The following is a 14,087-nucleotide window of genomic DNA, read 5'->3' as shown; positions in this document are numbered from 1 at the left end:
ATTAAGCCTTTTTAGGTATAACCAAAAGCATAAATAACAGAAGGAAAAATGAGTATTTTGAACTTAACTTCAGTTCTTCAAAAGACCCCATGTGGGACTAGAAATGCATCTGAGGGGTATGCTTGGCATGCATGAGGTTATGAGTTCAATTATGAACAGCACCCAAAGGACATCATAGAAAAAAAAAAAAAAAACAAGCCGGGTAGTGGTGGCGCACGCCTTTAATCCCAGCACTTGGGAGGCAGAGGGAGGTGGATTTCTGAGTTTGAGGCCAGCCTGGTCTACAGAGTGAGTTCCAGGACAGCCAGGGCTACAGAGTGAGTTCCAGGACAGCCAGGGCTATACAGAGAAACTCTGTCTCGAAAAAACAAAAAACAACAACAACAACAAAAAAAAAAAAAAGAAAAAAGAAAAAACAGAATAAGTGCCCCCCTCCCCTACATATGAAAGGAGTATTTGGTAAGGGCCTTCAACAAGACTATTAGAGAACCCTCATATTTCAACACTAAAGGTAACCTAAATTTAGAAGGAAGTGGGGAATGGAGGGCTGGTGATCTGCTTCATTGGGTAGAGGCTCTTGCCACCAAGTCCGATAACAAAAGTTCCATGCCCAGAGCACACATGGCAGGAGAGAACAGAATCCCTAAATGGTCCTCTGACCACACTTCCACCCCTCCACACACGCAAATAAATATCATTTTTAAAAGAGCAATGGAATCCAGTACATATTTCAAAGATATATAAATGACTAGTAACTATAATAACCAAATAAAACAAAGTATTTGTTACTTGTGAGATATAAATGAAAACCACAATAAAATATCATTTGTACTCTCTAGGGTAGTTTAGGAAAAGTATCTTACTGATGGGAATGTAAAATGGTGAACCTTCTACGTGGGGGTGGGGAAGATCAGCCAATTTCTCAAAAGTAGCTACCAAATGACCCAGTAATATCACCCCGAGCATATACCTGAAGAAATGAAAACATGTACCTAAACAAAAGCAGCTTTCATACGAATGGTCATAGCAATATAATTTCTAAGATCCAAATACTAAAAACAATCCAAACCCATATCAACTAGTGAAAGAATAAATAAAGCTAATAGCAATAGGAACATCAAAAACAATGGTTACATTTACTAATGTTCCATGCACAAAAAGTCATGAAGCCAGGCCTGTGAGTAGAGTTCAGTTGTACAGCATATGCTTAGCATGTGCCAAGACTTAGGGTCAATTCCAGCATATACACATGCATACAAGATGACACAGAAAAACAAATTCACTAGGCTATTACAATAAAAAAAAAAAAAAAAAAAAGAAGAAGAAGCGCACGCCTTTAATCCCAGCACTTGGAAGGCAGAGGCAGGCGATTTCTGAGTTCAAGGGTAGCCTGGTCTACAGAGTGAGTTCCAGGACAGCCAGGGCTACATAGAGAAACCCTGTCCTGAAAAACCAACCAACCAAACAAAGAAACAAAAAAGAAGCCGAAGCAAGCAGTACTCGGGATACTGAGGCCAGAGGCCATGAATTCTTTTTTTTTTTTTTTTATAATTTATTTTTTCTCAAATCGTAATTCATTCACACAGGGGTTATAAACACAGAAAGGCAGGATGTGGGGAAGGGAATGACACTGGAGTGTGGGTGATCAGGGGGAATACAGATATCATCAGAACCAGGTATCAGCTGGGTGAAGGTTCAGGGGACAAGTTACTATGACTCTGCCTATAACTCGCTTGTCCTTATCTAAGTTGGTATTGTCTGCCCAGGCTACCTATTTACAAGGTCTATGACTACTCAGGCTTGTAAATTTCCACAAAAGCTGCCTGTTTACATTAGCTTATAGCCATCTGTTTCAATGCTTTTCCACTGAGACCCAAGACTTGGTGTTAGTATACATGTATGACAGGCCTATTGCTGATTTTAGGCCTTCAGTGGGTAAGCAGGGCTGCCCCTGACATCTCCTCCCTTCTCTAATTGTAGAAAGGCTGTGAGGCCATGAATTTTAAACCAGCTTAGACTAAATTTATGTTTAAGACCCTGTCTCAAAAATCCAAAACATACAATAAAAAAAGGAGAAAGCTATCTGCTACTATCTGATCAAGTGAATACTGAACCAATTCCTTACCTCAAGAACTAAACATCTGTAGCTAGACAGAGGCAGGCAGATCTTTGAGTTAGAGGCCAACGTGATCTACAGAGCAAGTTCCAGGATAGCCAGGAACACACAGAGAAATCCTGACTGGAAAAACCAAAACTAAACTAAACTAAACTAAACTAAACTAAACTAAACTAAACTAAACTAAACTAAAGCTGAAGAAATGGCTCAGGAGTTAACAGTATACTCTTTGGAGAGTGTGAGTTGGGTTCTGAGCACCCATGTCGGACAGCTTGCTACCACCTGTAACTCCAGTTCCAGGGCACCCAGCACCTCTAGGAACTCATGGATCCATACCTCTCAGATACACATATGTACATAATTTAAAATAAACATAAATCTTTACAAAAAGTAAAATTGAGCAGTGAAAGGGTTGGCTCAGCTGGTAAAATGCTTGCTGAATTCAGATCCCTAGAAATCGCTCAACAGCCACTTTAGGCAACTGTTCAACCCTATGTTCAGTGAGAGGCCCTGTCACAAAAAAATAAAGTGAGAGTCATACAATAAAACACCCAACGTTGACTTCTGACCTCTATATGCTCTCATACATGTGTGCACAAACATACAAACACATACCACACACACACACACACACACACACACACACACACACACACACTTAAAAAATAAAATTGACACCTAAAACTTGTTAAGCATATACAAGATCTTAATTTGAATTCTTAGTATTAAAGAGGGGAGGAATCTTGAATTTTTTTTTAAAAGATTTATTTACTTATTGTAGATGAGCACACTGTTGCTGTTTTCAGACACACCAGAAGAGGGCACCAGATCCCACTACAGATGGTTGTGAGCCACCATATGGTTGCTGGGAATTGAACTCAGGACCTCTGGAAGAGCAGTCAGTGCTCTTAACTTCTGAGCTATCTCTCCAGCCCGGAATCTTGAACTTTTAAGAACATCTGTATAAACCAGGAGTAGTGTTGCACACCTATGAATGCAATACTTATGAAGTGGGGAAAAAGACTGAAAGTTCAAGGTCACCCTTACTAGACAGTGAGCTCATGGGGCCTAAGCCACATACCTTTAAAAAGGGGAAGGGGAACATTTTGGTCTTTGCCCAGCTGTTGAGTACAGCCTCTGGGTCCATTTGGCACCAAGGCAAGAAGCATATTAAAGTAAATTATGTAGAGGAGCTAAAGACTGACCCAAGCCTCAAGTATGCTAGGCACACTGCCACAGTAGCACATCTCTAGCCACCTGTATATATTAGACTGAAGGTTAGAAAACTGAATTGAAGCAATAAGTCAAGAGATGGTAGCGAAGAAATGAAAAGGAAGTCCGAACAGAAGCTGGAGAGAATGACAAACGCACAGAGTGACATCAAGACTTGAGGGACCAGTGGAACATATCTTAAAGCACAGACCAAGGGGAAACATGCTGGGTCTGATATTGATTCAGGAGAACTGAAGGGATTTAGAAAGAGCCTATGTGTTTACTAGAATTTAGAATATAACAGCAATGACACAGGAGAGAAGGCAATATCAAGATTGTTTGGGAAGAAACTGTTCTTTCAAGAAGAAAAACTATGAACTATGCAGAAAAGTAAAAGTAAAAGACTGGAAGCGGCTGGGCAGTGATGGCGCACGCCTGTAATCCCAGCACTTGGGAGGCAGAAGCAGGCGGATTTCTGAGTTCGAGGCCAGCCTGGTCTACAGAGTGAGTTCCAGGACAGCCAGGGCCACACAGAGAAACCCTGTCTCAAAAAACCAAAAAAAAAAAAAAAAAAAAAAGACTGGAAGTGGAATATGAAAAAGCTATACAACAATGGAATGGTTTTGACTTTGAGAACAGGGAAACATTCCTTGAAACATTAAATCACCTTCTGAGTATTAGCATACAGATACCAGGAAATTTACCTGGGATTGATTTAGGGTAGCCCACTAAATACTGGGAAATACTGTAATGCCTGCCAAAAACATAATGGAAAATTCTTTTTTGTTTGTTTATAATAATGTGCTCAGGCTGGGCTTCTCTAGTAGAGTTCACTGAAACAGAGAGCAGAGGAACAACAGGCGTACTGACATCTTTGGGGGAGAACTCTAAGGCAAGAGCAAGTATAAGCTCGGCATGGAGGTACAGACCTCTAACTCTAGCACTTAGGAGGTGGAGGCAGGAGGAAAAGGAATTCAAGGTTAGCCTTGGCTACATCCATAGTAAGTTTAAAGCTAACCTGGAATACCCAAGACTATTTTAAAACCTTCACCCTCGAAAGTGCAAAGGCTTTAACTAAGAACAAAGCTGACAGTACTTGAAAAACAAAGTAATAAATCTGAATGTGACTTGGTAAGAAAGGCAGAAGAGCAAGAAATGGGGGCAGGAACAAGCCATGCAGGGCCATTTTAAGGACTTCTGAAATAGAGAAGGCACATATGGACTTGGGTTTCAGTACCACTGAGTACTACTGAGAAAATCTAAAAGAACAAACACAGAGACAAGGAGTCCAGGTAGGCTGAAATCTCACTAGGGGGATGAAGATTTCAGCTACAGTGGCAGTAGTGAACAAAATTCAGGGCATATTCTGAAGGTAAAATCATTAAGATTTACTGCTCTGGATGTTGGGTAAAATACAAAGAGATAAGAATAGATGTCTTTTAGGCAGAAATAGAGGGAAAGCAGACAACACTGAGACACATAAAACTGTAGAAGTGGGTGTTGAGTGGGCAGTTAGAATGCCGAGACACTTTGAAATCTGATACACTTGGACAGAAAAAGAAAAAGGTGATGCTGACTGGAAGCCAGGGACTATACAGGTCTGGAGCTCAGCGCAGAGACCTGAAAGAATCTTGAAAGTCTTTTGCATACAGATGACAGGTTTTAATGGCAAACTAGGTGAGATTGGAAAATCGAAGTAGATAAAAGAATCTTTAGCCTGAGTTCTACAACATTCCAGTGTGTAGAGACAGCAGCGAGGAAGCACGGTAACAGAGGCAGAGCTAAGTGTGTGCTGGGTAGCTGTGCTGGATGAGCTCTGACCTCTGATTAGCAAGGTGGAAGCCATACACTTAGGAACATGGTGAAGGAAGGAAAACTGCTTTCAGACTTTTGTAATTACAAACAGGAGCTGGCTCAGCAGTGAAGAGTACTTGGTACTTTTGCAAAGGACCTGGATTTGGTTCCCAGCACCCACAAGGTGGCTCATAGCCGTCTGTAACTTCTGTAGGAAAACTGACACATGTGGTGGAAATACATGCATGCAGGTAAAACACTAAATAAATCTACAAACAGAAAAACAAAAAAACCACAATACGTATCTCTGTAGTGTTGTAGGAACAGAATTTGTAACCCAAATATATATAAACTTAACACAAGTACATTACCAATTTCTCCAAATAATTGCACCAATTAATTTCTAGTCAATACAAAGCAGTGAATGACTTTAAACTAAAACCTAAGTAGATAAAATATCAAATTTTTATTTTTTCATGATTTATTAATTTTTACTGTATACATATGAGTGTACTGGGTGTATGTATATCTGTGTACCACACATATGCCTAGTGCCCTCTGTGGCCACAACATGGAACTGGATCTCTTGGGACTAGACTTACAGAGGGCTATGAGCTGCCCTGTGGGTGCTGGGAATCAAACCTAGGCTCTCTGAAGATAGTGTATTCTTAACCAACTAAACCATGTCTTCAGCCCAATGTAAAATTTCTTAGTCTTTATTAAGTCTTCTTAGCCAAGTATGGTTGTGCATGCCTCTAATTCCAACACTGAGGAGGCAGAGGCAGGAGGATGGATCTATGAGTTCAAGGCCATCCTGGTCTACAGAGTGAGTTCCAGGACAGTCAGGAGTATAAAGATCCTGTCTCAAAATACAAAAGCAAAAACAACAAAAAAGTTATGTTTTAACACTATAGTTCTTTATGACCTAAGTTTTGAGTTATTAGGCATTTGGCTTTTTCTTTCCCATAAAGACACCTCTGCCCTTCTGTTCCTTGCCTATCTCTACTGATTTACAATACTTGCTGTATATTAAAGTTAACTTTTTCATGTTTGCTTTTTATATTACTAGGAAGCAAAGACAAAAAGCAGTATATCAAAGTACCTGGCTTTGGGGTTTTGTATGTTTGAAATATTTCTTCCAACATGATCTCTTGGTTACTCTTGGCAGCATGAGGATAATCTAGCTAGTAGGCCTGACAGCCTAAAAGTACTGACAGGACAGAGTAGGTAGCCCTTCTAATGTACTCATCCCATATCCAGAGACCCACACACTTTGGTTTACATTAGGGAATAGCAGGAATGCTAATCAAAATTCTGTATATTTAACTATATGCCCATCATACATTGGATACACAATAAAAATATATAGAATAAATGAAGCATCTTCTGGAATCAGAAGCAATTTATAAGACAAAGAAGAAAAGTAGGCTGGAGAGATAAATTGTCAGGTAAAGTGCTTGCCACAGAACCACAGCATTTGAGTTTCAAGTTTGGATTCCCAGCACTCACTGTGTGGCCCTTGCTGTCCTGGAAATTACTCTGTAGACAAGACTGGCCTGGAACTCACAGAGATCCACCCGCCTCTGCCTCTCAAGTGCTGGGATTAAAGGCATGCACTACCACAGCCCCGCCTGCACATTTGCATTTATAATCCAAACAGTGAAAGATAGGTAAAGACAGACAGGCAAATCTCTAGAGCTCACTGGTCAACTAGTCAGTCTACCCAACCGACAAATTTCTTGAAAGTCAAAAATGTAGAGATACCCTAATATTAACCTCTGGCCTCCATGTGTGCATTCACACACGAACAAACAACTCATGTAAAAGAAAAAGAACAAATGGCTTTGCCTATGAAAGTCAGATCTATAATGAAGATCTACTGAAGAGCTAGGAAGTGAGTAGTAGCACACGCTTTTTTAGTCCCAGCACTAAAAGGAAGAGGCAGGCAGTGAGTTTGAGGCCAGCCTAGTCTACATAATGAGTTCCAGGACAGCCAGGGTTACACAGAGAAACCTTGTCTCAAAGGAAAAGTAAATAAATACATACATACATACATACATACATACATACATACATATTTATGAGAGCTAGACAGACAGTGGGATAAGGAAGCAGAAGGACAGCGTGCTGCGTTCTCACAGCAAGGTTTTCACTCCTTGGATGATTCAACAACCCTGAAAAAAACCTGTTTAAATAGTTTTCTATTCTTGAGGCAAAGCTACAATAGTGCTAAAAAAGTATTCCATAACCGTAACATCAGGGCAATGTGACTGAGGTATCCACCAATCAGCTGATGGCCAGGGTTGATGTGATTGCTCTGGCCGGTCAGGCCAGTGTCCCTTCTCCCATGCCCACACGGCAGGCATTATTCCCAAAGCCACACTTGGTTGAAGAGGCCCACCTTCCTCAGCCTGAGAGGAGCATTTGTAAGCATGGTTGCTCCCCTCCTTCAACTTCCCACAAAGCTTTCAAGAAGAATTTCAAATAGTTCATCATTCCCTAACCCAACTAATTCTTTTATTATTTTTATTTTCTATCTTTAAGATATCCAACAGAGATGGCTGCTCTTTCAGGACACAGGCTGGACTCCACATCCACATGGAACTTACAACCATCTGTAATGTCACACTTACTTCTGGCACTGTGAGCACCAAGTAAGCACATGGTACAGACACATAACATGCAGACAAAACATTCATACACATTTTTAAAAAACCGAAATATCCAACACTTCCATTGCCTTTCCAGATAGTGTGGGTTAACGATTTATGATATACTCTACAGAACACAGAGCCAGGGAGCTGAACTACAGAAATGCCAAGAGGTGAACATGGGATTGGTGGTAACTTCTCTTTTGATAGACAGGTGTTCTTGCTAGACAGGTGGCACATACCTGTAACTCCAACACTCAAAAAGGCTAAAGCAGAATCGCCTCAAGTTTGAAGTCAGTCAGGGCTATACAATGAGTTTCAGACCCACCTAGGTTGCCATTTGAGAGCCTTTCTCAAAAGATTGGGGTGGGAATCTTAAAAATGGAACAATAGGGCCAACTTATACATCACATATCCCTTGGCAAAAACACAGAAACTAAGACAAATTACGGTAAATAACATGGAGTCAATATTTTATGCCATTTGAAAACCTCTCTCTCTCTCTCTCTCTCTCTCTCTCTCTCTCTCTCTTCTAGAGACAGAGTTCTCATGTAGTCCAGGCTGGGCTCAAACTTACTATACTCAATGATAACCTTCAACTTCTGATTCTTTTACATCAACTGCTCTGGCACTGTGACTGCAAACACGTAGGTTACCAATGTGCCCAGTTCTATGTGGTACTGGGAACTGAACCTGGGCATCACAGATGCTGGGCAAGCATTCTACCAATTAAGCTGAACTCTCAATCTGAATACATACTCCCTTTTAGAGAGAGAGAGAGAGAGAGAGAGAGAGAGAGAGAGAGAGAGAGAGAAGGGCTGGATAGATGGCTAAGCAGTGAAGTACACTTGACCAGTACACACTCCAGGGAGGCTCACATTACCTAACTCCAGCTCCAGGGAATCTGACATCCCCTTTTGGTTCCCAAGGGCAACCGCACACTAGTACACACACACACACACACACACACACACAGATACACATATGCATAAATAAAAAAAAATCCTTAATTGGGCTTAATTGGCCTTAGTGGTTAAGAGCACTGACTGCCCTTCCAGAGGTCCTGAGTTCAATTCCCAGCAAGCACATGGCGGCTCACAACCATCTGTAATGAGATCCGATGCCTTGTCTTCAGGTGTATCTGAAAACAGCTACAGTGTACTTACAGACATAAAATAAACAAACATTTTTTAAAAATCCGTAATTAAAGAAGAGAAGTTGAAATGAGCAAACAGAACATTCCTTTTAAAAAGCAACATACAATACTCAAGAGTGAGAAGGCAAGAGAGTGGACAGTCCTCATACACAGAGGAATACCCTCTTCATATTAGTTTGTATAAATGTTAAGTAGAATTTAGTGATTTTCACTAAAAATGATGAAATTTAGATGAAATTTGTCTGAAATGGAATCTGCATTTTCTTTACTTTTTGCCAACCTAAGATCACATTTTCCTTCCCATATATGCTCAAGACTTTGGCAGAGAGAGCAGCCTCTCTTGAGAGATTCAACCACAGGAACTGAGTGAAGTACCATGCCTTTAAGAAGGAATAAGGAGCCGCTGGAGAGACAGACGGCTCGGAAGGTAGGAGCTATGCTGCTCTTACACAAGACTCAAGTTTAGTTCTCAGCACATGTGTTGGATGGTTGTAGGTACTCGCTCACACATGTGTGCACTCCCACACAGGCACACCCATATACATGTAATTTTCAAAGTAAATTTAAAATTTTTTAAATTGAAAACAATTTTAAATAATGAAAGAACAGAAAACATCCTCTCTATTACAATAAGAAATCCAGAAGAGTAAACATCTTTAAGTCCGTGGCCTTCTACTTACAGAGACGAAAGTGAAGCAGAGGCCAGCTCCCCGTGGTGCTAACTGCTCCGTGTCAAGTCGAGGCTTTGCTAACATCACGGACATGAGGGTTGGCAGGGCAGACTGCTCTTCTGAGGCTTCCTTTGCAGCACTGCCATCTAAACCATACAGAGGCTGTTCTACTCGACGCTGGAAAACATTAAAGAAAGCACATGACTGATGTGAGAAAGGACAATCTGAACACTGACAGACACACAACAGGTTACAATAGGTATGGTACATAAAATACCTCTGAAAACAAAGTGTAACAACATGGTCACTATCTTCAAACCTGAGTAATTACCTTACTCAGATTATATAAAAGACATTCTAATGATTCAGTTTTACAAAGCTCTCAATGTACAGATTACTCTGCATTGTTCAGTAAGTTATCTCCATAGACCTCTCACTCTTACATAGAAAATGTTCTATCCTATAAGTAAACAGAAAATTAAAATAACTGCTGCATAGCTTTACAGACAAGAGTTTACTGAACTCTGAATTCTGTTCTCATTATACCTTACATGCAAATACTCTAAACTAAATGCAAGCCAAGCAAGCATCGGACAGTAAAGCATGTGTAGTTTATTCTAGAAATGGAAGGGTGGTTAAACATTAGCAAATCTCCTAAAATAATTCGTTACACTAATGGTAGAAAAAAATATGATTCTTTTCTTTGGATCATAAAAATCAATGAACTTGCATATTGTCAGACAACTTAAAAAAAAAAAAAACTAGAAGTATCCCATTTGAATACCTAAGTGAGTATTTTCTCAAAGTCACTAAAAATATTACTAAGAGTACTATAGTAGAGACCCTTCATTGTTGTTGAACAGGCAAAGGTAACATACGAAATGAAGAAAATTTAGACAATGCAGTATAAATACTGGAAAATATTTAAAAGTGGCCCTTTTGGATGATGTAAATATTCAGAAAGGAAACCAAGCAAATTAGCCAAAAAACTTCAGTAGATACACAAGTACAAGATAGGTAACAAGATAGGCATAGTAACTATACACAAATAATTACCATCAGCAAATTAATAAAAGAAAACCAAATTGAAAATAACAAAACATCAAAAACCATGTAAAATATTATGAAAATACATGTAAAGAAAATCAAACAGCTTCGAAGATGAACATAAAAGACAATCTACACTGACAGGTGTGAGGTCATGGTCACCCTGGTTTACAAAGCTACTTCCAGAACAGCCAGGATATGTGGAGGGATCCTGTCACAAAACAAACAAACAAACAAACAAACAAACAAACAAACAGAAAGACAACCTAAATGGTAATATCCTGTTCCTGAATTCAAAATGCACAAATTCCAAATTTCTCTAAAATCTGTTGAGTTTTTACTTATTTTACTCTAGGCCTTGGAGGGGAAGAATAAATTCTCATTGGCTTTTAGAAGATTATATTAGGGGGTTACATGAAAATCACATAATGTTTAACAAAGCATATTAAGAAGCTGGATAGTGGTGGTATGTACCTTTAATCCTAGCACTCGGGAGGCAGAGGCAGGTGGATCTCAAAGAGTTCAAAGCCAGTCTGGTCTACAGAAGTTCCAAGACAGTCAAGGCTACACAGAGAAACCCTGACTTGAACCCCTCTCCCTCCCAAAAAAAGTATTAGGAAAACCTTACTAGATATCAAAACATGCTACAAAACTACTTTTAAAATGACATTCTTGTAATCTGAAAACTTGAGGATGAGGCAGGGGCCACTGAATCCAGTCAGCTTTGAGTTACATGGGTGATAACTTGTCTCAAAATACTTATTTATGTATTTATGTGGTTTTAAAAGTTCTAGTGGCAAAAAAAACAAAGAATTTTGAAACAAATCCACATAATATGGCTACATAATTTGTGATTAAAGTATATTTCATAGTAAAGGGAATATATTTATAAGATCAATACACTTATTTCTGAAGTTATATAGGAAAAAGAGACAAGCATCTTCCTATCTTCTATCACATATAAAAATTATGACAAGAAGCTGGACAGTGGTAGTGCTCACCTTCAATCCCAGCACTTGGGAGGCAGAGGCAGGCAGATCCTGAGTTTGAGACCAGCCTGATGTAAGTTCAAAGTGAGTTCAAGGACAGCCAGAGCTACACAGTGAAACCAGAGAGAGAGAGAGAGAGAGAGAGAGAGAGAGAGAGAGAGAGAGAGAGAGAGAGAGAGAGAGATAGATAGAGATTGAGATTATACAAGAAAACATAAGCTATTGCTGCTAAAACTTAGTGGTCAAAGACTTTTTAAACCTGGGGATGCAACATGCACGTGTGTGTTTTTGAATCACAATATTAAAGATGTATAGAATAATAAAAGATACTTATAAAGTTGAATGAAAAAAGTCAGCATAAACATATCACAAATTTGTAAACATAATTACAACATATGACACTGAGTCAAGAATCTTAAAATGTGGCCGGGCAGTGGTGGCACATGCCTTTAATCCCAGCACTTGGGAGGCAGAGGCAGGTGGATTTCTGAGTTTGAGGCCAGCCTGGTCTACAGAGTGAGTTCCAGGACAGCTAGGGCTACACAGAGAAACCCTGTCTGGAAACACAAAAAAACAAACAACAACAACAAAAACAACAACAAAATCTTAAAATGTACTCCTAGCTAAATTGAAAAGGCTATTCAGCATATGAAAAGATGTCTAATATCCCTAGAGAAAAAATCAAAAAGTTAAATCAAAGAATTTTTCTCAGTAGAAAGATTATAATGATAAAATTCAGTATTAGTTGGATATTCCAAAAGAAACTAAAATTGTTAATAACTTTCTAGAAATTTACATAACACTATATAGTATTTATATGATGTATCTCTCTCTCTATAATACCTATATATAACTATATAATGACAGGATCTCTCTATGTAGTCCTAGCTGTCCCAGAACTTGAAGGACAAGTTGATGACCAGTTGGCCTCAAACTCACAGAGATCTACCTGCATTTCTGACTCCCAAGTGCTAGGATTACAGGAGTGCATCACCAATGCCTAGCTTTGAATGATCTTTGTAAATATGCTTTTTGACTTAGGAATTATGCAGAAGTTATTGTTAGTTGTGAGCCTAACCTTTAATGGCAGAGCCATCTAGGTGGTGATGGCTCACACCTTTGATCCCAGTGCCTAGAAGGGAGATCTCTATGAGTTCAAGGCCAGCCTAGTCTACAGAGCAAGTTCCAGGAGGGCCAAAGCTAGAGAGACACTGTCACAAAAAACCAAAACAATAAAGTATATACAAAGAAGACAGTAATTACAATGACTACTTATAAAATACAAATATTTATAGGACACTGAATAATATGATTGAAATAAGAAAAACTAGCACAAACTTGCACAAACATACATGTATATATCCTGAAGGGTCTAGAAACACTTGCCAACTGCCTTTGGGGAGTGAGGGTAGGGCTGATGATTGCCCTGCATATGCTTAACTATATCCCAGTTCTTTGGCGGGGTGGGGGGTGGGGTGGAGGGATGGAAAGAGAGATAACGTCTCACTATGTAGCTCTGGCTGTCATAGAATTCACTCTGTAACCAGGCTGCTTCTAACTCAGATCTGTCTGCATCTGCCTGCTTCTGCCTCCCGAATACTGGTGTTTAAAGGCGTACACTACCACACCTGGCTTTCTCCAGATCATTTTTATGTTTTCTCTGAGACAGAGTCTAACTAAATGGCATATACTGGTTCTCAACTTGCTCTGGTGGGCCTTGAACTTTGTGTCTCAGACCCCACTGAACTACAAGGGCACACTTGTAGAAATGGCTGTTTTGTAGGGACTTTATAATCTGTTTATCAGGAAAAACTTCTAAGTCATAATATGTATTTTAACCCACATCTAATTTTATCTTACTTTAAAATAGATTTTATTTGTATGACTATTCTACCTGCATTGCATACATGTGCAGTATATGCATGCCTGTTGGATCCCCTGGATTACAGGTTATAGATGGTTATGAGCCACTGTGTGGGTGCTGGAAACAAGCGCTCATAACTGCTACACCACCTTTCTAGTCCTTTAATTTTACAACAGGGTCTGGCTATTTAGTACAGGCTAACCTCAAACACATGACCCTCTATCTTCAACTTCACAAGTGCTGGGATTACAGCTGTGCACCACAATGCCTGGCTACTTAACTATTCATTATAGAAAAAGTAAAATAAATTTATCAAATGCTACTCACAAATGAATTTAGTTTTCCAATCTATAAGTAACTAGTCTTCCTCAAATCAACACTCTCACCCTACCAGCTATGACAGCTTGAGTTTATGCTCTATAATACTGTGGTATCCACTCACCACAATATGCTCATGAAGTCAACTTTCCTGCCCTATATTCAATAAATATGCACTAAGATCTAAAGCCTTTAAAGATTTTCTGAACAAAGGCAGGTTAGGATGTCTGAATAAATCTTTCCTTGGAAAGCTAATTTAAAGACATGAC

At 39.4% G+C, this 14,087-nt stretch overlaps 1 protein-coding gene across 2 annotated transcripts in view; it reads right to left on the bottom strand.

Annotated features, from left to right (window-relative positions):
- The window catches only part of Tlk2 (tousled like kinase 2), a 91,556-nt gene that overhangs the window by 46,136 nt on the left and 31,333 nt on the right, over positions 1–14,087 (bottom strand). For both annotated transcript variants that reach the window (XM_028780573.1, XM_028780574.1), the window contains exon 7: positions 9,610–9,777. In XM_028780573.1, coding sequence (XP_028636406.1) covers positions 9,610–9,777 — 168 coding nt within the window. The remainder of the gene's footprint in view (positions 1–9,609; positions 9,778–14,087) is intronic.

The sequence above is a fragment of the Grammomys surdaster genome, unplaced genomic scaffold (genome assembly GCF_004785775.1).
Source record: "Grammomys surdaster isolate TR1022 unplaced genomic scaffold, NIH_TR_1.0 371, whole genome shotgun sequence".
Classification (NCBI taxonomy): domain Eukaryota; kingdom Metazoa; phylum Chordata; class Mammalia; order Rodentia; family Muridae; genus Grammomys; species Grammomys surdaster.
Note: the sequence above shows the minus strand (reverse complement) of the source record. Positions and strands in the feature narration are given on the sequence as shown.